The following is a 21830-nucleotide window of genomic DNA, read 5'->3' on the forward strand; positions in this document are numbered from 1 at the left end:
GCCACCTGTTAATTAAAAAATGTGGGAAACTTCTCACATTCTCAAATCTGAACTCCGGCAAAGCTGAGTTTAGAGTAAATACAACCCAAACAAGGATATCTGTGGTTAAGGACAGAGTTTACTTCCATGACTGTATGTTGATACTATTCTATACAATTGAAACTTCTGTTGGCAGTACCATTCTTCTCTTGAATTTCCCTCCGTATGATGCGTGCAGCATTACAACTCAGAGAAAGTATTTTTCATTCTGCAGTACTAAAAGAAAAAGTGTTGATTATTCATAATGAAACCATTTCCAACACATTTCTTGGTTGTTTTATTAAAAATATCTTAACAGTTTTTACATATGGCCTGCTATTTGCACCAATTATCATGAACCACCCAACAACAAAATATTACCAGAAATGCAACATACATCATTTAGAATAACAGATTTCTTGCATTAAAAAACAACAACAAAAAATACTTTTTTTTTTTTTCTCTTTCTTTTAGTCATCCTATAAGTTTGTTGGGATAGTTGTGGATGTAAATAACAGCAAAAAGCATCTGTGAAAAGATTTGAACACTGGTAGTAGAAGTGGAGAATAAAGTCCCGTCAGGTATCAAAATGAAGTGCTGCTACAGTCCCAGCAGTCAGGCAGCTGCCCTCTTTGCTCTCATGTCTGCTGCTGCTGTTGCTGCTGCTGCTGCTCTAACATGACTTCACAGGTTCGTCCCAGTTCTCCAAGTTTGACCTTGGCATACTCAGCTCTGTTTAGTGCCATCTGACAGTCCTTCCTGGCTGAATAAGTGGAACCTTCATGAGGCTGACCAGTAGCTACCTGGAGAAAAGACAAGAAAATGAGCTTGAATCCGCTACTCACAATACAATACATTCTGTCTAAATGTGTTTTGACTTGACAAAGCTGCAATGACTGTATTTGTGAAGCTCATCTATAAAGTTAAAATTGTTTCATACTTACTGCTCTACCACTTACTGATGAATAATCAAAAAATTTATGCAAATATGCTCCAAAAGGCATAGTATTTTATTATAATGTCTAATTTTCAATACAGAGTGAGAGTATTAATTAGCTGTCATAGTATTGGTATACTGATATGTATATACTCAGCATCTACGAATACTACGAAAACTAAAAAGGTTGCTAATTATACTCCAGTCAAGGTGACACACTTTCTGAAACGGTACAAGGTTCATTAGGCACTACAGCTGTGTTGCTGAAACAGTACTGCAGTTGTGCGTTCAACCTGTGTGAGGTAGCGGATTTGGGAAGTCAGTTCATTCTCCACTCGGTTCACTGAGGTCTGGAACTGGACCAGCTGTCTGTCGAGGAAGCTGCCATTGGGTTTGTCTTTTGAGAGCTCCAGGACAATGTTACCTGCCAGGAATACCACACATCAGTTTATGACTATACTAAAATGAAGGCAACTGGACTTGCTGAAAGGCCTCTTCAAGTGTAAGTGGTGGGGTGTCCCAGGTATTGAGATTTATGTGGGACTGTCACATATGAGCCACTGAGCCCCCCAGCCATCATCTGAGTGCACACCATGGAAGTACAATATAAAAGTACTAGATGACTTGTCTGCAGATTCTCAGTCATTCATTGCAAACCTAGTAGCTCCAGTAAAAGGCAACTTCGCAAACAAAACAAAAAAAGTCTTCAAACACGGCTCAAAGATTGACACACATTCTGACCCCATGCAGATTCTGTATTTGTTGGTATTGTACTTCAAATGTACACAAAACAATTTACATTAGGGCGGAATGTTTGCGATTTGAAATGATCACAAATCAATTCGATATATCAAATATAATTTGATAAAATCACTCATTCAGCCCCAATTTACATGTAGTGATTCTGCCAGTTCAGCGGCCCTTGTCTGTTTTGCCCAATTGCTTGTTCCAGATATACTTTACAATGTGAAAGTACCACTGACACGACAGGCACAACACAGACAAATGTTACCGCCTATTGGAACCTAAAATTCTTCCCTGCTTGAAGATTTTTTTGCAGCTCGGAGATTATCACAGCAGTTCGAAAACAATTTCGAACTGCTGTATTTCAGTGGCTTTGCTGGGAGAAATATGTCCTCACCGGCACATTGCAGGACCGACGCTATCTCTTTTTCTGTGTCCTCCAAAGCCTTGAGTCGTTCATTAGCCATCAGTAGGCAGGAAACCGCTACAACTAGCAGCTCTCCGAGCAGAATTTCCCCTGTTCGGCGACACACTGTGGACCACGGCTGCTTCCAACAAAGAATACACTCCAACAACGTCACTGTGTCGCACAGTGGTGACGTAGCTAGGCGGAGAGGCAAGATGGCTACATCGACTTGGCTGCATGGCCCATCTGCTATGCGACTTACAGAAGGTTTGGTGTCGGTTCTGAAAGAACAGCGTCCAGAATATTTACCTGCTCTACTAGCCAACTACAGAGAACATGGCGTGTTCTCGACGCAGGTAGACCCCAGCCTGGGGAGGCACGAAGGCTTTCAGAGCTAGTTATGTGTTAGCCTACTGTCGCTGTGCTACAGCGACTGCAGGCTTTGTTGTCCAGTGAGATGACACCTGGAGATACTATGTGGAAACAGTGTGAGCTGTTGCTGTGTTGATTAAATGTGTTCCCCCTCCACTGTTAGTTACCTGTAGTGTTTCTCTGTGCAGGGCGCCGGCGCAGTCGGGGGTCTCGTGGGATTCAGCAATGCCAAACTGGGCTCGAGCAAGACCAGGTGAGACATGACCACTTTTAGTCAGCCTCCAACAGGTATCAGCACCACCAGCGATTGTATTCTAACGTTATTGCTCATTTTGTGTGCATTTCGGTGTGATATCGATATCAGTGTTGACTATCAGGCAGCGTATATAGTGATTTTTTCCCCACTATGTTGATATGTCTTTGTGGATTTTCCGAATAAATATTGATTCATGAAAGGCATAAGGGACACAATGAAAATGGATTGGCTAATGTTTTTCCGTAATAGATAAAAGGAGCAATTTACCAGTAAAATGTTTTTATTTAATACAAAACATATGAGAGATTTTGAATTATTTCTACTTTAAACTTACAGGAAATTTGGTTAAAATTATTCATCACATTATGATGAAAATCGTGTCGCCAAAAGTACAGAAAACAAAAAAAGTCACATCATTTTATGATAGGCTGTCCTGTAATGTGTGATTAGATTTTTTTTTTATTCGTCACATACAGTATGGCAGTGACTGTCCACCAGGCTTTATAAATACAAAATGTTAAAATAGATAAAAAATATAAAGTACAAAATAAAAATGTAAATAATACATTAAATGCAAATACGTAAATCGATCGCATACAAGAAATACCGAGTTGTAAAGTGGTAAGATTTATGGAATGTACACAGTGCAAGAAGTGGTGGATGTGCATTCATGGGTGTCATGGGTCAGGACGTCAAGATGTTGACAGGAATCATGGCTGGTGTGATCCCATTGATATTAATGTCCTGGTGATGTGTGGCCCAGGTTCTTGTTAATCAAAAATAACATTAGCAAGTTTTCTTTTAAAAAGAGATCGAAGAAGAAAAATGTGACAGCAAATACAGTGGCAAATCAAAGCCGGGAGGAAAATGTTATGGATAATTTCAGTGGTAGTTAAAACTCATTAATCGTAGTCGTCTTGGAAACTAAGTGATATAAATGTGTGTGTGTGTGTGTGTGTGTGTGTGTGTGTGTGTGTGTGTGTGTGTGTGTGTGTGTGTGTGTGTGTGTGCGTGCAGGTTTGAGGGGCTCTGCCTTCTTGCTCTGCTGGTTAAAGACAGCTCCAGTGATCTCTTCCAGCAGCACTGCCTCTCCTGGTTGCGCTCCCTGCAACAGGTCATACAGGTATGACACATTCACGTACATATTGAACCCACTGCAAAAGGGTCTACAGGTAAACGTGATTTACTTGAACCACACCGCAAAGAAAATTAGCTTTTTCATTCATTTCAACATGTGTGTCAAAATATTTGGTATTCATCTGTGGAAAAATGATGTGCACCCTCGCCCTCAGAGGTTAATATTGCCTCCTTTATCAGAAATAAGTTCTTGTAGGTGTTTTGCATAATTGATCACCAGTTCCTGACATTGGCTGGCTGAATTTTCTCACTAGATTTCCTGGCAAAATTTCTTCAGAATTTTTTCTAGCTCATCTCTGTACTTTCAGATTTCAAAGGGCTTCATGAGCTCTAAGAATTAAAAATACTTCTAGGAGGAAGTGGCAGGGCATATCTAGCAGCCTACTGTGTGTCACACACCACAACATGAGGGACAGTCAATCTCCTAAACATGCACACACGCGCAAATGATACACTGTAGATATATTATTAATTTCTGTAAATCTTAGCTGTGTATTACTGTTCATATTTCTGTAAATATGGACTCTCCATCTGGTAAAAATGTGTTTTGATGAGTGTGAGAGTATTCTTTATTGAACATTTGCATGCCAGTAATGCCCTGTTTGAATTGAACTGAACTGAATTTGAATAATGTGATACATTTCTTGTACAACAAAGTCATACAGACAAATAGCAAACAGCATATAGCAAGTGGCCACAGTCACACGAAAGATCACAAAAATCTGAAGTTATTATTTAACATCTGTGTGTTTCCTATTTATTCAAGCATATAGGCCAGGCCTTGATCACATAGTTACATTATAATATTCTGTTGTATTTTTTTCAACTTAAAGTATCTCTTTTTTCACCATACATGGGTTTGAATGCCTGTCTTTAGATCTTGGCATGATTACGTCATACTTACACAGCAACATAAACGGCAACAAGAACACCAGATTGTAGTTGTCAGAGGAGATTAAACAGGACTGGTTTTTATGTGTAACTCCCAAAGGAGGCTCTTCTAGTTTATGTCATTTGTTTGAGTAAACCCTTGGGCAAGATTTCAAAAAGGATTGAATATTTGCTTGTCTAAATGTGTCAAGAGGAAAATTTTCAATAAAATGTACTTATTTTCTCATGTAACAATATCAAAATACTTTAAGATTAATGAATGTGTTAACTCTAGAACTCATCAGGCCTTCTCTGTCATCCAGAAGAGACATACAATCTTTAATATGTATCTGAATAGTTCCTCTCACTGTGCAGCCGGCAAATCTCACAGCTGTAGTTAGAGCGAATTCATTGCTCCACTAGAGTGCAGGACTGTCTCTTAAAGTTCCCAAACTTAGACCCAAGCTGATAAGAGGGTCTTTAATTATTGAAATAATGAAAGACATTATAGCATTATCTAGAAATGATGATACACGTGTCTGACTGATTGTAAAGGTCCTATATGGTGACTTTCTATTTTATATTGTGCTTTGTGGTTGTCGTAATCACAGATGTCAATCATGAGGTTTCCTCTGAAGGGGCTGTGAACAGCAGCTTAGCTGTTTTCTCACAGCTACCTATGCAGTAATTATTAAGTTAGCCATCTCTGTTGTATTTTGAGCTGAAAAATAGAACAACACATTCTGGGGACATGTGAGACTTTAATTCATTTGCTGACAAAGGGTAAAATATGGGAACTTTAAAGTTTTGATTGATTCTTCTATTGACTGCATCTGCAAACACGACACCTGGACACATCTGAGTAAAGTTTAATTCTTAAAGTTAGCTTGGGTTTATCCCGTTTGCTGTTCAAATGTATGTATTACTGATCAACCTTAGTGCTTATCACTGTACTTCTTGCTGCAGCATTACTATTTTGTCTGTATTTGGTTTTTAATTCAAAGGTCGTCTTGATCTGATTCCATTTAGCAGTTTAAAATGTATCTTTTTCATGTAAGCTTTTTCTACAGTTTGAGTGTTTGTGTATGATTTATGTTGTCAGTTTAATAAAGGATAAACCATTAAATTAAAACAGACTATAGACACACTTTTATAAATGCCGAATTTTGACTAGCTGAAAGCTTGGACATTTTTCACAGCTTTTTCTCCCCTTGTGTCTGTTGGTGTTCTCTAGTCTCAGGCTCCAGTTCAGACCATCCAACTAGCAGTGAACATTTTGAAGGACCTGCTGCACTACTCGTCCCAGCTACCAGAGCTGACCAGGGAGGTTGGCCTCAACTCAGTCCTTGGGATCCTGACAACTTTGCTCAGCCTGAAGACGGAGGTGAGGTTGCAGAGCAGTGAAATGTAGTGTAAAATATAAGGAGGCTGCAGTCTCATAGTCATGATGTGATACCACAATTTATATAGAGAATGTGCTTTTTTTCTTCATGCTTTTGTCACAAGATGCCACACTGTGCTTTTTTCTCCACATGTAACTTTTGATAACTAAATGAGGAAGTCTGTCATTAAAAAAAATTGACAGTTGGGAAAAAAAAGGTATTGGTTTCAGCTGTAATACTGACCTGTTGAACAATCCACGATAACTGATAGATTTTGTTTGTTCTTTAGTGTGAGCTGGCAGCCATGGAGGGGATGACAGCCTGTATGACCTACTATCCCCGAGCCTGTGGATCCCTCAGGGTGAGACACACTCATGGGCAGATGAGATAGAGGAGACTGACTGAAATATTCACTTAAGTTAAACCTGTATTTCTTTTAATTTTGGTATATATATTTTTTTTAGTATTTTTGACAAAAGCTTATGGTCAATCGTGTGTAATTTTTTTTTCTTTCAAGGATAAACTAGGAGCATATTTTCTCTCCAAAATGGACAGCTCAAACAGGAAAACACAGGAGGTTTGTCATTCTTTCCAAACAAGTACTAAGCCAGTATAGAACTCCACAATTTGATTTTCTCCTCTGAATGCTTATGAAGTTATTTATCTTGGGGTCACTGTTTTCCTGTCAGGTGGCCTGTCAGTGTTATGGTCGTCTCCCCTGTCTGGGAGGACTCTTGGATAGAGGAGTGGGTGCAGGCAGAGCTGAGGGCTGGACCAATCACATTCACTGCCTACTGGCCTCAGCCAATGCTCTGCTGGCTCAGATCTACCAAGGTGCAGAAACAGGTATGCTTTTCTATCAGTGGTGATATATAGGCCATTTAGTGAACGTTGTTAAGTTTGTTTACTAGTTTAAAATAAGTAGTGTCCTAACAGTTTAACACTTTGAAGTGAGTTTCATCTTTTTACATGTGTGCTGTCTGCTGACAGTTTACAAGGCTCAGACTTCATTGCTGTTTGCTGTCACAGATGGAGCTGTACAATATCAGGGTCCTGGGGTGGAGCTGAGCTTTCCACATGTTGACCAAACAGATCCCCTGCTGCTGTTGCAGCTCCAACACAGATACACTGCTGTCTCTCTGGCACTCAAACACACTCTCAGGTACAAAACAGACACACGTACAACTGTACCCAAACTACAAAAATGATCCTGTTTGCACATTGTGGTCTCTATCACTGTAAATTGTTCTGGTTTTGAACTACTTAAAGTCTTGTCCCCTTTTATTTCATTGAAGTTTGATTTCTAAAATGTGTAGCTTTAACAAACAGTGTCCTGTTAACTTTAAATTGCAAAAACTATCTATGTTACAATAATCCAAAAACGAAACACCCAGAATTTTTTGTGAGAATAAAGGCATAGATAAAGGATAAACACACTTTTATAACTAAGTACTGAATACAGCAGATGTAATGCATTTTTCACTTAAGATAAAAAACAAAAATCAAAACCAGCGGTAATGTAAATAAGTCAGTTCCAGTATTTGTGGTATTCATTATGTTCCTCTTGTCCAACAGAGTGGATCCTGCATCAGCTGTCCGCGTGCCTGTCAGACCAATCCTCAACCTGGTGTGTCGAGCCCTTGCTGTCAGCTCCAAGAGCATAGTGAGTGCAGACATGCACATATGAACAGGCAAAATAATGAATAGATTCAATAATTTACACCGTTGTATGTGCATGGATACCAAGCAAACATTAATGATACTGATCAGTTCATTTTGGTTCTTTGTGTCCTTTGTTTTTGTCAGAATTTAACAGGTGATGGAAGTGTGAGGTTGTTGGTCCTCCCTATTATTCACACAGACACACTGGAGGTCCTGTCCAGTCTTATCACAGTGTGAGTACTGATGCGCACACACACACACAAATACACGATGTCTGCACATTCTTCAGTCTTCAAACTACAAACTTTGCTGTTTCAATACGACATTGATGGTTGTGTGTTGCCACCTTTGCGTCTGCACTGTGTGTATTACAGAGTACGTAGAGGCATGGTTCAGTATGCTGCAGTACTACAGAGACTGTTTTCTCAAACCCTGTCTGCCTGGACGCCTCTACCTGAAGCCAGTGTGGGACAACAGAGAGCCTACAGGTAACCGACAGGCTATTACACTTGTTCCATTTAACTACTTAGGATAATGAGTGCACAGTGTGCAAACAAGGGTAAAAAAATGTTTTAAAGAGCCTTGCAAAAAGCGATTAATTAGTGAAGGTAAATGATGTAGACTTATCACTTTTGCTTGTTGTCATTTTCACAGTGTGCACATGATTGCACAAATTTCTGGATACAGAATCATATTTATTCATTTTGTTATCTTTTTGAGAAAGTAATAATTGTTGCCATTCATCACAATGCATAAAAACACAGTCCTAGTATTTACAGGTGTTAACACAGTGTAGCCAATACTGAAATGTGTGATTAGAGTTTAGTGTCAAAACCACACAACAAATCTAAACTTGAATTAGAAACTACAGCTAATGATACTCTTGATTTTCAAGTCTGAGCTCCAAATAATTATTCAATGGAATAAAAGTTGCATTATTACTTTTCTGGATTCAACATTGCCCAAACAGCCGATAATTTTTTTTTTTTCTTTTGCAAAGTTTCTACTTGACTCATGCTTTTCCTAGGCATCTGAGGTCATTGTCTGACCAACAGGTTTTGAAGTAATTAATGTAAGTTAAAAGGAAGCCAGTCTTTTTTTATTTTAAGAATAATTTACTGACCAACATCACTGGTTAAATGTTTCATGTAAAAAGAGAAGGTGGTATGTTTGTTCTGCAGCTGAAGGGGTAGACTGAAAAGGCAGAGCACTGTGCTGTGTTGGAAAACTGTTGTTATTGTGGTTGATTATTCTTTTGACGATCACATTAACTGAATTATTTGAAATTATTCTGACACACATGGAAAAATAAAAATGACCAGAGTCAGTAGGTTGACAGTACACTACTCAGAGAGTTCAAACTGATCTCATGGGCAACTAACTAACACCACATGGGGCATTCACTTAAATACAATACAATTTATCCAGCCCAACAAGTGCTTTAGACCCACTCCTATTTGCCACATTCTTCCTGCATGTTTACGTCAAAACCTCGTACGATCTCTGTTCCGTCTATCTTGTGTTCTGAATGTCTTCTGAGCAAATTCAATGGCAGATATGGGGCAGATATGGCTTACAAAACAAATCTTGTCAAAACTGTGAAGAACAGTTCACACATGGTCCTTCCTCATATATTATGCTTATCTTCCTTCTGTTTATTTACCATCCATACAATTTGCATGCATGACACGTTTTTCCCCCCTTCATCTTCATCGTGTAGACGGATTTAAGGACAGTTTTATGAAGTGTTATTCAGTGTCTATGTTATTCAGCTTGTAATTACTCTTCATTTTGCAAAGCTCACTATTAGATTAAATCCAAACTCCACCCAGTACTCTTGTCCATTTTGTCAAAGAACTACAAGATTAGTCTAGTATTTGCAGCCTGTACACTGTGTGTTGTCACGTTAAGTTCCACTTTTGTTGTTCAATCAAAGTGCCATTACAGAATAATGCAGAACTATACAGTTAAATTGCGTTTGTGATTTTCGGTAGCCATATTTATCCAACCAGGAACTACATGCAAATTAGAATCTCCTGCCAGAACTCAACTTTACTCAAATTACAGGCACCAATGCTTCAGTGTGGTGCTACTTTAACATGTAGAACTGTGATGCTGTGCGCTAGCCTAACCTATTGCCTATGTCAAGCTTGCTGTTGCGTCACATTTGATGTCATCCCACAGCTCGGTACGGGTATCAGTGTATAAAACCTTAGAACTGTGGGTCCAGGTGGCTGGAGCCTCGGCCAACATCCTTCAGGGAAGCCCCAGCCACTCAGAACTCCTCTTTGGCCACCTGCTTGGTGACATCACACCAGGAGCAGAGTCTATTAAGGTAGATTGAACTTGCTCTTGTCTGTTATTCTAAATGTGTTAAAGCTTCCTTTTAAGTTAAGATGGTTTTGGTTTGGTCCTATTCATCAGCTCCGGGCAGGTCTATCAGCCGATGTAGTTCCTGGAGGAAAGCCAGGCCCTCGAAGGACAAAGCAATTGGTCATGGCAGACGCAGTTGGACCTTCACTGCACAGGAAGGGAGACCTTATGGCCAATCAAGAAACTTGCCTTTCAGCCCTCAGAGGTGACATGCTCTCTCAGTTTGATTTACGTCATATCCTCTGCCTGGCTTCTGATTTTGCTGGCTTCCTGTTATTCTGTATAACCACTTTTTTTTTCTCCACAGGGCTGAGACAAATCATACAGACCAGTGGAACACTACTAAAGGATGATATACACAAGGTAAATGTCTGGTTATAATGTGCAAAAATACACACGTGGACAAAATTGTTGGTACCCCTCAGTTAAAGAAGGAAAAACCCACAATTCTCACTGAAATCACTTGAAACTCACAAAAGTAACAATAAATAAAAATTTATTGAAAATTAAATAATCAAAAACAGCCATTACTTTTGAATTGTTGATTAACATAATTATTTAAAAAAACAAACTAATGAAACAGGCCTGGACAAAAATGATGGTACCTCTATAAAAGATTGAAAACTATTTGACCAGAGTGACATGATTAACTCAGGTGTGTCATTTAATTGACATCACAGGTGTTTCCAAACTCATAATCAGTCAGTCTGCCTATTTAAAGGGAGACAAGTAGTCACCCTGCTGTTTGGTGAAAAGGTGTGTACCACACTGAACATGGACAACAGAAAGCGAAGGAGAGAATTGTCCCAGGACATCCGAAAAAAAATTATAGGCAAACATCTTAAAGGTAAAGGCTATAAGACCATCTCTAAACAGCTTGAAGTTCCTGTGACAACAGTGGCTCATATTATTCAGAAGTTCAAGACCCACGGGACAGTAGCCAACCTCCCTGGACGTGGCCGCAAGAGGAAAATTGATGACAAATTGAAGAGACGGATCGTTGGAATTGTATCCAAAGAGCCCAGAGCAACCTCCAAAGAAATTAAAGGTGAACTCCAAGGCCAAGGTACATCAGTGTCAGATCGCACCATTCGTCGTTGTTTGAGCCAAAGTGGACTTCATGGGAGACGACCAAGGAGGACACCACTGCTGAAAAAAACTCATCAAAAAAGCCAGACTGGAATTTGCAAAAATGCATGTTGACAAGCCACAAAGCTTCTGGGAGAATGTCCTTTGGACAGATGAGACCAAACTGGAGCTTTTTGGTAAGGCACATCAACTCTATGTTCATAGACTCAAAAACCAAGCATACGAAGAAAAGAACACTGTCCCTACGGTGAAACATGGAGGAGGCTCAGTAATGTTTTGGGGCTGCTTTGCTGCATCTGGCACAGGGTGTCTTGAAAGTGTGCAAGGTACGATGAAATCTGAAGACTATCAAGGCATTCTGGAGAGAAATGTGCTGCCTAGTGTCAGAAAGCTTGGTCTCAGTCGCAGGTCATGGGTCTTCCAACAGGACAACCATCCAAAACACACGGCCAAAAACACCCAAGAATGGCTGAGAGAAAAGCGTTGGACTATTCTAAAGTGGCCTTCTATGAGCCCAGATCTGAATCCCATTGAACATATGTGGAAGGAGCTGAAACATGCCATTTGGAGAAGACACCCATCAAACCTGAGACAACTGGAGCTGTTTGCTCATGAGGAGTGGGCCAAAATACCTGTTGACAGCTGCAGAACGCTCATTGACAAATACAGAAATCGTTTAATTGCAGTGATTGCCTCAAAAGGTTGTGCAACAAAATATTAAGTTATGGGTACCATCATTTTTGTCCAGCCCTATTTCATTAGTTTGTTTTTTTAAATAATTATGTTAATCAACAATTCAAAAGTGATGGCTGATTTTGATTATTTAATTTTCAATAAATTTTTACTTATTGTTACTTTTGTGAGTTTCAAGTGATTTCAGTGAGAATTGTGGGTTTTTCCTTCTTTAACTGAGGGGTACCAACAATTTTGTCCACGTGTGTATTCATCAAAAAAGACAGATTTTCACTCTTAACTACTAAACTAAGTGTTTAATATTTAGGCAACTGATTTCACACACATTCCAGCAGAGAGCAATTAACTCGCTTATTAATCTGATGTTGTATGTGATTGGGAGGAAAAAAAACCCTCATAAAATACATAAGACTGGGATCACGATTTGCTGTGTGTTTGTGTAGTTGTAGTGTAAGGTAAGATGATTATGTAGTTGATTTTTCCCTCCATCTTCATCATGTAGCTACTTATTCCAGGGTGAATGCTGTTCAATAGGAAACAGTCATCCTGATTTCTTTTTTTTGCTGTGTTTTGTTTTCTTGCAGCGACTCCATGATGTGATATTACCACTGTGTGTGCGTCTACATCAGCAGCAGTGCAGCACCAGCACAGCATGTGAATCTGCGTGGGGCATAAGTGGGCAGTATAGTAGTGCTGCCACTCGAAAAGAACTATACAGGTACCACCTTTATTCAAACCGATAACATATGGTCATTGACACATTTGTGTGTTGACTGTAGTCCATCACACTGAATTTGTGTTTAAGTATTCTAATCACTGAAATTGTTCCCTTGCTTCCAATGGTTTCCATTGGGAGGATCTGTATGGGTTGACTTCTGTATTAATGAATGCTTCTTGGTGATGAATTTAAACATTCTTTAAAAAAAAAAAAAAGAACACTATTGCAGTTTTTGCAGCATGGCCTGATCATTTCTTTTTGTTTCTGGGTGTTTTGATCCTAATCTGGTCTTTAGCAGCAACACATTGTCGGGATAGCCAGCCCATTTTGTAGAACATTTTGGTCTTGTTGCACTATCCATAGGGGTAAAAATTGCTCTATTTTTTGTATATCTTTTACCAACTACTTGAAAGACTAAGAGCAATTCAAAGAATGTAAATGAATTCCGTAAAAAGGATTGTCAGCATTGGTGCGCCCTTTTGAAGCCAGGTCCAGGAGGGAAGCTGACTGTGGGAGTACAAGCCACCCGGTCACTATGCAGCCAGTGTGAGAGTTGTGTTTGCGTTTCAAAAATCGTGAAAGGTATCATTTTTTGGTGGAACATTTCCAACGGGAAGACAAGCACTGTCATTACAATTAATGATAATTATATGGAACAGAATTATGTGTAATGTAGATGCTGGAGTTATTGAACTGTTTTGTATCTGTACATTTCCAGGTTGTTGTTGGCTCTGGTCCTAGTCCCGTCCCCCTGTTGGCCTCCACCTCTAACCTGTGCTGTGTCCATTCTCAGCAATGGACGGACTGACCGCAACCTTAAGGTGACTTCTTAGAGGACTCACAAATGTGTCAACCACTGTGAATGACACAGCCACGAGTGAATTTTTTTATTGATAGTACCTTGGCAACAGGTGACACTGATCTAAATGCATTTGTTACTTTAACTTAATGGATGAGGCATGGTCAAACAGTAAGTGTTATTTACTGTCTTTGTATTTGTGGACGGTGTTTTTCTGTCTGTCAATTAACAATTTTTAACGATTTTCTACTGTTTTCAGGTCTCGTCATTCTGCGCTGAGGCTCTGACTATCTGTAACTCAATCCTTCACCCCCGCACTCCATCTGTTGCCCTCCCTTTACCACCCCTCACTCTGAAGCCCACTCATACCGCTCCAGTCCTCCCTTCCTCCCAGGGACCTGCTCCCGGACTCACTTTGCCAACCCTCCTAGGAGGCCCAACCCCTGGTCCTCCCTTCCCAGCCCGCCACTCTCTTGGGCTGGGCCCCTCTTCCCTGCTGGGCTCTTTGGAGAACCACCTGTCCCTGGTTCCTGGACTGCCGGGTCAGGCCCCTGCTGCTGGAGACATGATCCTGTCTCCACACACACACCACCAGGCAGATTCCGCTGGACTGGGTCCTCCAGAGGGTCAGAGACCTGTGTTTGTCCGATATGACAAAGAGGAAACAGAGGATGTAGAGATCTCTTTGGAAAGTGACTCAGATGACAGTGTGGTGATCGTTCCTCCAGGGATGCTCAATATGGAGAACCAGCAAGATGACACGGCAGCAAACTCGCAGAACATACTCTCTGCTGTACCAGGCAGCGCTAGTGTAGCACTACCAGGAGGAGAATCTGTCACCATGGTCTCCACCACGGCAGCAACAACCACAGTAGAGGGGACCTCTCTCCCTAATGACCTGGCCACCTCTTCTCCCCTCCTCACCACTTCCACCACCCCCATCAACTCCTTCCCGCCCTCCAGTTCCTCAGTCGTCTCCCTGGTTCCACCTTTGACCTCTAGCACACTCACAGGCCCACCAGGCGGACTAGGAGACTCGATGCCTGGCAGACCCCAGCTCCAGCAGATGCTCATGCAGCCCTCCACACCAGGCCAGCCCAGCCCGATGGGTCTGCCACTCCAGATGCACCAGCTGCAGAATCAGCTGAGTCAGCAGGGACGGCACCTCCATCAGCACCCACCAGCACCCACCAGCAACGAAGACTCAGCTGTCATCAACATCAACAGCACGGACGACGAGGAAGAAGACGAGGAGGACATGGAGGACGACGAAGAGCTGGAGGAGGAGGAGGAAGGGCTGGATGAGGAAGATGAAGAGGAGGATGTGAGCGATTTAGCTGAGGATGAATTTTATGATGGGGAGGAATATGAGGACTATGATGAAGAAGAAGGGGAAGACCTGGAGGAAGAGGAGGAGGAGGAGGAAGATGGGGACATTCCTCCACTAGAGGGAGCAGAGGACAAGGGAGGAGAGGCAGGGATAGCGGAGGGGAAGGTGCTCCGAGCAGCAGTGGATGAAGGAGGGATGTCTGGCTTTAATGTGGAGGGAGATGCTGAAGGAGGGATAGAGGAGATTCAGACCAGCAGAACACTGTTTGGAGATGACAGGATGAAGGTGCAGGAGGTGGAGAGCATTGGGGTCCTGGAAGAGGCCCGGGAGGCAGGAGAGGAGGATGACAGTGAGAAAATGAATGACCCCACCATGCCACAAATCTTGTGTGTCACCGGAGGAGCACTGGATGAGAGGGAGGAGACTGAGGAGGAGGGTGGAGGAACAGGTGCAGGGTTGCAGGAGGGGCCAAGCTCATGGGAGCAAGGAGCGAAGGAGAATGAGCAGGCAGCTGCTTCAGAAGAACAGCCAGCCAGTCAGAGTCCACAGGTAGTTACCACAACTTCAAAATGTCACATTTGAACCACACTAATGGGTAAATGTGTTACGGAACTCTCAAGCACAAGGGAAAAGGAAAAACTGGAGGTGTTTATTGAAAGAAGTTGAAATGGAAGCTGATATATACTCACCAACATTTTCTCACAGTTTTAAGTGTAAGTTACATTCTAGTCATTGAAACAGGTAATTCAGAACAAAGACAGGAAACAGGAAGACGGACTCGGTCCAACAGTAACAAAATCGACCTACCAGGACTTCTGAGGCTCACTGATTATTGTATTTTTCTGCAAAATCCAAAGGACAAGATCTCCCCCAACCTCCCTCTGACAGAATATTTACATTTTAACACACACAGTTAGGATTAAACAGGGTGTTGCACTTCGATAACTAGTTGACTGAGCTGTGGGGTTGTTAACACTGGAGCAGCGGGATACCTAGCTCAGTGAGTAGCAGCCCTGACTTTGGCACAGGAGATTGGTGGTTCTTTAGTGCTGCTCCACCTACTAACCTTGTGTTGTTTCTGCTCTCAGATGTACGTCACTTTAGATAAAAATCATCTGCTAAATGAAATTGTAAATTGGAGACATGTACAGCGCACACCATTGTTTTGTTTAATTATTAATCAGAATTAAAATTGATCTCTTCTCCTGACTCGTGAGTTCTAGATTATCTCCGGAGGTCAGGAATGTCTATACATATTAAGACACTGAGCATTATTAGACCCTCCTTAATTATGTGTTTTTGTTCCCCAACTATTGGACTAATGAAGGTGATATTGTTATAAATGTTGTCAGAAGAAAACAAATTTCTCCACCTAAAGCTGAATCTATTGAACTCAACAGGAGTCAGCAGCTGAACCTGCACAGGAAGCCAGTGTGAGTGATAACCAGCCATCATCCAGTCCCCAGGAGGAGCAGGTAGTAGCTGTTGAAGAAGGAGACCCACCAGCAGATCCTGAAACCTCTGCAGTCCTCAGTCCTAAAGAGCAAGAGGAGACAGTTGATCTGATAAAAGACAAAACGGATACAGAAGAGCAGGAGGCAGGAGGAAGAGAAGAGGGCAGTGATGGAGAGGAGGGCAAAGGTGTAAAGAGGAAGAGAGAGGAGGAGCAGCAAGAGGCAGAAGCAGAGCAAAGCACTGAGAAGAAAAAGGTAAACATTTCGACTAACTTGTTCTCTTGTACATATGCCAGTTATTAAGTCTGTATTAAATCATTAAGTAACTTGAATTTTCAAATGTCATTGATATTATTCTAGTCATGTAGTCACATTCAGTGACTTTAGAGTATCATTGTAGCATTTCCCATAAACCACCTTCGAGTAGATGTCAACTTTCTGTTTGTCCTCCAGCTGGATGATGAAGCCATGGCCTCCATGTTGGCTGATTTTGTTGCCTGCCCACCTGATGATGAAGACGGTGCCACTGGATCAAACTGCTCATGAATATTTGCCATCCTGAACTGATGTGATTGAAGCTGTTATGTATGCAGCAGATACTGCTAGAATACTGTATCATTAGTCACAAGGTTTAGTTACCTCATACAGTGACTCTGTGTTATTCATTCCATATTCAGTCCTGTTTCACATTGCTCAGATCATACCGTTAGATTGTGGCCTCTGGTTTCTGTGTTGTACTTTTTCACAATCTTGGCAAGTTTTGGCTGCACTCTGGGTGATAAGGAAAGGAGAGTCTGACTTTTTACTGTCACACCACGCAGCTACCTGTACATGAAATAAAGTGAAGTCGCCTGACATGGAGGCAAAGCTCTCTGAATTGAATTAAGCAGGACGATAGCCTTTGCTCTTGTATACAGTACACATTATCTTACAGTGAGTGTATGTTCTTTTTTAAGTTGGATGACTTTCATGGTCTTTTTGTTTTGTCAACTGTCATATGCTTTCTTATATTAAAAAAAAAAGTAAAAATTCAGTCACATACACTACATTGTTTCTCTGAGATTTACTTTCAGTTATCAGAACAGTTTTTGGTTTTATCCAACCCCACTGCTTCAATGTGTCAAATTAATTTAAGGATGTTTGTACTTACATGGGTAAATTTCATTCATCTCCATGGTTTTTAGGTCAAATCAGACAGAAATCTGAAAGATTGAACAAATAAAATCTAAACCGTGACTGGACACATACTGTACTACAAGACGGGAATGAGAAAATGCATCTTTTATCATTTGGGTGAACTGATTTGACTATTGAATGTGTTCTACTTCCATACATACTAGCTGCATGTGGGCAAAGCACATAGAACTGGAATTTGTAAGACACGATTTAAGCTGATCTTTTATGCACCGTCTAGTTTTGTATAAAATGGATTTGGAGAACAGTAAGTTCCTATCACTTTTTTCATGAGTAGTTTCTGTTTTGTGTGTTGCAAAGATGTTCTGGTGAATGAGAGGATTGCATAATTTGTACTCGATCAGAAAGCTTGTTGCCGTCAGCCAACAAGTACAGCTTAGTGCCGTACAGGACAAGTTCCTTTGTTTAGTGTAGAACACGAGCAGGTATGTGTTTCTGAAGCAAAGAAATAAGAAAAATGACTAATAGCTGTATGTATTTTCACCAGGTTCTTGGATGGTTCACAGTTACACATTGCCATATAGAAAATACTTCCAATGGGTAAATCGTACCAGATCAGCTGTACATGTTCTACAGCGTTTTGTACCTGCAGAATGCTCTTGTCCTCATGAAGGCATACGTAGCTAAACAACTGCATTCTGCCCACATTACACAGAAAGCAAATGAATATTTGTTACACTATTATGTTCATCACTGTATGTAGTACCAACAGTGAACCATGGTTCACTGTTGGTACTACATACATACATGCAGCTGTACGGTATGTGCACATACCGTGCAGTTGGTACTTTTGACCCTAACCCCTAACCTAAAAGAACAAGATGCTGAGCTTGAAAACATGGAGTGGCCAGCACAGTCTCCAGATGTAAACCCCATGGAGCTGGTTTGGGATGAACTGGACAGAAGAGTGAAAGCATAGCAACCAACAAGTGCCACACATTTATGGGAAGTTCTGCAACAGAGCTGGGAAGAACTTCCATCCATCATCTATATATGATGTAATCCTCACTAGAGTGATGGGGGGGGGGGGGGGGGCTGGAGTCTTTCCCAGCTGACTTAGGGTGAAAGCAGGGGACACATAGAGACAAACAATCTCGTTCACATTCACAGGTATGGACAATTTTGAATCCACTTAACTTTAGCATGTCTTTGGACTGTAGGAGGAAGCTGGAGTACCCAGAGAAACCCCATGTATGCACAGGAAAAAATGCAAACTCCATGCAGAAAAATCCCAGGCCTTTTAGCTGATCTTTTAGCTGCAAGGCTAACCACCGCCCTATTGTGCAGGCCCCTGACACATCCCACAGATGCTCAGTAAGATTTGGATCTGAGGAGTGTAGAACCACATGAATGTCAGGACTCATGGTTTCCCAACAGAATGTTGCATTATATCAAGATGATTGATGTTATTAACTTCACCTGTCAGTGGTCAGAATGTTGTGGCTGATCGGTGTATATATCTGCTCTGAAGATAAGGATGTGGATAAAGTTGATCTTCAGGTGGCAGGTAGTGCAGTGAAGAGGTCTTTGATGGTGAGGAAGCTAATGATGAGAGTTTTGTTGAGAATGGTTAAGTTGTGGGTATCCTCCTGTCTTCCCTCCTTCTATTCAAACCATGAGGAACAAAGTTCGGAAGTCAAGGGTATCCTGAATGTAAAACCCACAGGATATATTCTAAAAAATATGACACTGACCTTGGGGACCCTAGCTACTTGTTCATAAGATAGGGATGCCACCTTTCAGAAATGAAAATAAAGGACGCCCACCACTGCTCCTCGGGGCCACAATTCAAAAAAGTTGTAAAGATATTCACAAATTCAGACTTGGCATCAACAACTCATTAGATATACTTTGCCAAAGCATAATCGATGCCTCTTTCCCATTGTTGTAAGGTAGACAATATGCTACAAGCCCAGTTTTATCAAAAGTAGCTGTCTTTCAAGTTGCAGGGATAACATTGGTGTCAGTAGGAGCCAGTTGAAGGCTGCAATAAATTTGGTGACACTATAGAGTACAAGATTGAACTTATTATTAGTGTCTCTCTTCGCTGTTGCAGCAGTTTTGCAATTTGCAGACGGTCCCTGTTCACTCGTAGCACAACCAGGTGCTCATAGACACCAATGTTATTTGGTGTTCAAGGATGTTGGGTGGAATATACCATCAGACCAACCTCCAAGGTCTACAATAGTCAATTTTAGGTGGAATATACCATGAAACTCACCTTTTAGGACTACATTGGAGGATTTTAAGTGGAATTTTCTTCTAAACCATCTTTTAGTCTACATGGATGTTTAGGATGGTATATTCTTCCAAACCAACTTCTCAGGTCTACATTTCAGGTGGAACATTCCTCCATACTAACTTTTTGGTCTACATTGCAGGATTTTTTTCTAAACCATCCTTTCGGGTCTATATTTGAGGTTTTAGGTGAAATATTCCTTTTAACCAGTCCCTCAGGTCTCTTGGAGGATTTTGAGGATTTTGGATGGAATACTCAGTCAAAACAACATTTTAGGTTTAGGTGCATGTCCAGGGATTTTTGGTGGAATGTTCCTTTAAGGTGGATGTGTGAGGACCTTGTAGGTGGAATACTTCCTGAAACCAACCTTTTAGGTCAATATTCAAAGATTTAACGTGGAATATTTCTTTAAACCAACCTAAATTTCATCTTTTGATCATTATCAAGTGCGAAACCTCAATCCAGTCTCCTCATAATGGCATTTGAGATTTATGCTGCTGTTATTTGTTTAGTCCAGACAAAATGACAGAAATCCACAAGTGTAATTTTATTTCAAGACTTGGTCATTAAATGTCAAAACAATTCTTTACAAACTTTACAAACTCGAAGACTAAACTCTCCATAAGGATCCAAAAGAAGTTGGACTTCTATATGAAGTCTATATTATTCTTCATCTACTTCCTGAAAAGTTTGGTCAATAAAAAAGACAAAAACTAATATTTTCAGCTGAACAAAAGACAGACTTTGTGATTTTTTTCTGCTCACACTTACTCTTTCAAATAAATACCCTCCTAACCCCCTGGAAACCAGTGTTTGTCCTGTTTTTGTGTTGCTCCTCGGTGACCCTAGATTCAGGCATTCTATGTGTGAAAACTCAGAGATTTCAGGTATCAGAAGTTGATTTTCAACTTTCTTTGTTAACTTTCTGCTTCAACTTCAAACTAAATTTACTTCACTAAGCCAGCCCTCTGGTCTTCCAGTAAGCTGTGTTCCTATTGGCTGTCCAGGTGGCTGCTTGGTGTTATCAGGAACACCTGAGCAGCTCACTGTCTTCCTGCTTTGTGGCTGCAGTCAAACATTTCCTCTGCTTCTCTTCACTGAACTGGGTTTGATTCCGTTACTTTAGTTTGTGTTTTAGGCGTTGGCTTGCAGCTTTCGGCAGTAAAATCATCTTTAATGTGTTTCTTGGTGTGTTTTAGGGCTTTGTACTGGATAATTGTCTTGGTAAATGTGGTTCTTTAGCCACAGTTAGCACATGGTGCTAATGTGTGCAGTGATTAGTGAATTGGGTGCAGCGGAGTTGTGTCTTTATCTTGGCTGTAGTGAGTCTTTAGAGGTTTTTGGTCAGACACATTCTTGTTTGTGAACTAACGATGGTTGTCCAGAAGGTAAGAGTTCCTGTCTTGACTCTCTGTTTAAAGAGCTTCTCTGGTAGGCTGCAAGAGACTTTAGTGTTTGGGTTGTGCGAGTTTGGTTTTTGTACGGTGTCATTTGGACAACTATCTTGAGGCCCCTCCATGTGGTTTGAGGTTTTCTGTAACAGTTCTACAAAGCAACCTGCAGCAGAAGAGAGAGAGAGAGAGAGAGAGAGAGAGAGAGAGAGAGTTTTTCGGAAGTTCTGGAGACCAGACTTTACAGCAGCAGAAACATTTGTCAGCAGTTTGAGCAGGAGAAGGTGAACTTCAGAGTAGAAATGATGAGAAGGAAACCTTGACCCGCGTGGCGAGGTCCTGTACCAAGAGTTTGAGCAGGTTGTGAAGAGTCTGTAGTTCTTTGGTCTGAAAGCACAAGAAGAGTCGACTCATTAAAGGAGAAAACGGAAGATATTGTTTGTTCTTCTGTCGCTCTGCAGTTTCCTTAGACTGAATATCAAGTTTATATTTTTAATGATTTACCGTGTGAGCCCAAGAAGACTTCAATAAACTCCCTCCAACACATTTTATTGCGTAGGACTCGTGAAGTTGTCTTTTACGGCTGGGTCCCCCTGGATCTTTATCTGCCGTTATGTAAAAAAAGATGAGCAAAACAAGTCGCCAGCTAACTATGAAGCTATACCAAAGCAACACATACAGAAAACACTTAAGTCCAAGGCGTACGTAATCTATGTAACTAGGCCTGAGCCGGAAGATTTTTGATTGACAGGAAAGGGAGCAAACC

General features: G+C 41.1%; 2 protein-coding genes across 2 annotated transcripts; one reads left to right on the forward strand and one right to left on the reverse strand.

The window, feature by feature from the left end:
- Positions 1–299: 299 nt before the first annotated feature.
- On the reverse strand, positions 300–2263 carry med11 (mediator complex subunit 11). Its single transcript, XM_022211541.2, has 3 exons — positions 2097–2263; positions 1249–1379; positions 300–821 (listed from the first exon to the last, which is right to left on the reverse strand). Exons 1-3 carry the CDS (start codon positions 2164–2166, stop codon positions 657–659), a joined length of 366 nt encoding a protein of 121 aa, XP_022067233.1. The 5' UTR covers positions 2167–2263; the 3' UTR covers positions 300–656.
- Positions 2264–2281: 18 nt separating this feature from the next.
- On the forward strand, positions 2282–17286 carry pelp1 (proline, glutamate and leucine rich protein 1). The gene is made up of 19 exons (XM_022211540.2): positions 2282–2461; positions 2666–2730; positions 3751–3856; positions 5975–6124; positions 6412–6483; positions 6640–6699; positions 6812–6968; positions 7152–7284; positions 7698–7785; positions 7929–8017; positions 8159–8272; positions 9969–10119; positions 10209–10362; positions 10465–10520; positions 12524–12657; positions 13376–13478; positions 13716–15335; positions 16187–16495; positions 16694–17286. Exons 1-19 carry the CDS (start codon positions 2321–2323, stop codon positions 16784–16786), a joined length of 3795 nt encoding a protein of 1264 aa, XP_022067232.2. The 5' UTR covers positions 2282–2320; the 3' UTR covers positions 16787–17286.
- The last annotated feature ends 4544 nt before the right edge of the window (positions 17287–21830 follow it).

Source organism: Acanthochromis polyacanthus, chromosome 23 (genome assembly GCF_021347895.1).
Source record: "Acanthochromis polyacanthus isolate Apoly-LR-REF ecotype Palm Island chromosome 23, KAUST_Apoly_ChrSc, whole genome shotgun sequence".
Taxonomy (NCBI): domain Eukaryota; kingdom Metazoa; phylum Chordata; class Actinopteri; family Pomacentridae; genus Acanthochromis; species Acanthochromis polyacanthus.

Coding starts and splice junctions, on each gene's coding strand:
- med11 (XM_022211541.2), bottom strand. CDS start 2,166: ATGGCTAATGAACGACTCAAGGCTTTGGAGGACACAGAAAAAGAGATA. Junction 1,380..2,096: donor GTCGGTCCTGCAATGTGCCG/GTGAGGACATAT, acceptor TATTCCTGGCAG/GTAACATTGTCCTGGAGCTC. Junction 822..1,248: donor AAATCCGCTACCTCACACAG/GTTGAACGCACA, acceptor TCTTTTCTCCAG/GTAGCTACTGGTCAGCCTCA.
- pelp1 (XM_022211540.2), top strand. CDS start 2,321: ATGGCTACATCGACTTGGCTGCATGGCCCATCTGCTATGCGACTTACA. Junction 2,462..2,665: donor ATGGCGTGTTCTCGACGCAG/GTAGACCCCAGC, acceptor TTCTCTGTGCAG/GGCGCCGGCGCAGTCGGGGG. Junction 7,285..7,697: donor GCACTCAAACACACTCTCAG/GTACAAAACAGA, acceptor CTTGTCCAACAG/AGTGGATCCTGCATCAGCTG.